Here is a 696-nt window from a genome sequence, read left to right as displayed (position 1 = left end):
CTAGAAGGTTCCTTCATCTGTTCTTCATTCCAGTTTATTCAAAATGGCTGAAAGGAAGAAGGAACCCATCTGGACTTTAAGATCAATTTCTCTCTGATTTCACTGAATTCATGTTTTGTGGGCCTCCTGTTGGCCCCCTGTTGGCCCCCCTTTAGGACCCTGTTGGCCCCTGTTGGCCCCCTTTCTGTAAGGGACGGCCTCTGAGACCAAATCCTGAAATGTTTGCATGCAGTTTTTCTTTTCATCTGAAATGAAAGAAGCCATTTTAAGCCTCGTCTTCATCGTAACCTGGAGGAACCTGAAGTCCTGCTTGTTCAACAGAAGCAGTTTTTTTCTCCACTTCCTGTGACAACAGTTTTACTGATGTAACATGAAAGGGGAAGTCACAGAAGCAGCATTACTGATAAAGGTTGAGGTTTATTTTTTCATCTTAAACTGTCTTAATCTATAAATAGTTTGGTATTTTTTCCTCTGAATAAAGAAGAATGAACGTTCAGAAAACACTGAGATGAAAGGAGGTTTTGTGGTGTTTCTGTTCAGGATCCGGCAGAGAGATCAAAACGGATCATATGCTTTATGTTTGCTGCATGAAGGCCAAGTGATGCATTATCGGATCGACAGGGACGCCGGCGGGAAGCTCTCCATCCCTGACGGGAAGAAATTTGACACCCTGTGGCAGGTCAGCGACTGGCTGAT

General features: G+C 43.8%; 1 protein-coding gene across 2 annotated transcripts in view; it reads left to right on the top strand.

Moving 5' to 3' along the window:
- The window catches only part of syk (spleen tyrosine kinase), a 27,780-nt gene that overhangs the window by 12,663 nt on the left and 14,421 nt on the right, over positions 1 to 696 (top strand). For both annotated transcript variants that reach the window (XM_015405252.1, XM_015405254.1), the window contains exon 4: positions 541 to 679. In XM_015405252.1, the coding sequence (XP_015260738.1) occupies positions 541 to 679 (139 nt within the window). The remainder of the gene's footprint in view (positions 1 to 540; positions 680 to 696) is intronic.

The sequence above is a fragment of the Cyprinodon variegatus genome, unplaced genomic scaffold (assembly GCF_000732505.1).
Source record: "Cyprinodon variegatus isolate N-32 unplaced genomic scaffold, C_variegatus-1.0 Scaffold2088, whole genome shotgun sequence".
NCBI classification, from domain to species: domain Eukaryota; kingdom Metazoa; phylum Chordata; class Actinopteri; order Cyprinodontiformes; family Cyprinodontidae; genus Cyprinodon; species Cyprinodon variegatus.
The sequence above is the reverse complement of the archived record's forward strand: the minus strand, read 5'-3'. Positions and strand labels throughout refer to the sequence as shown.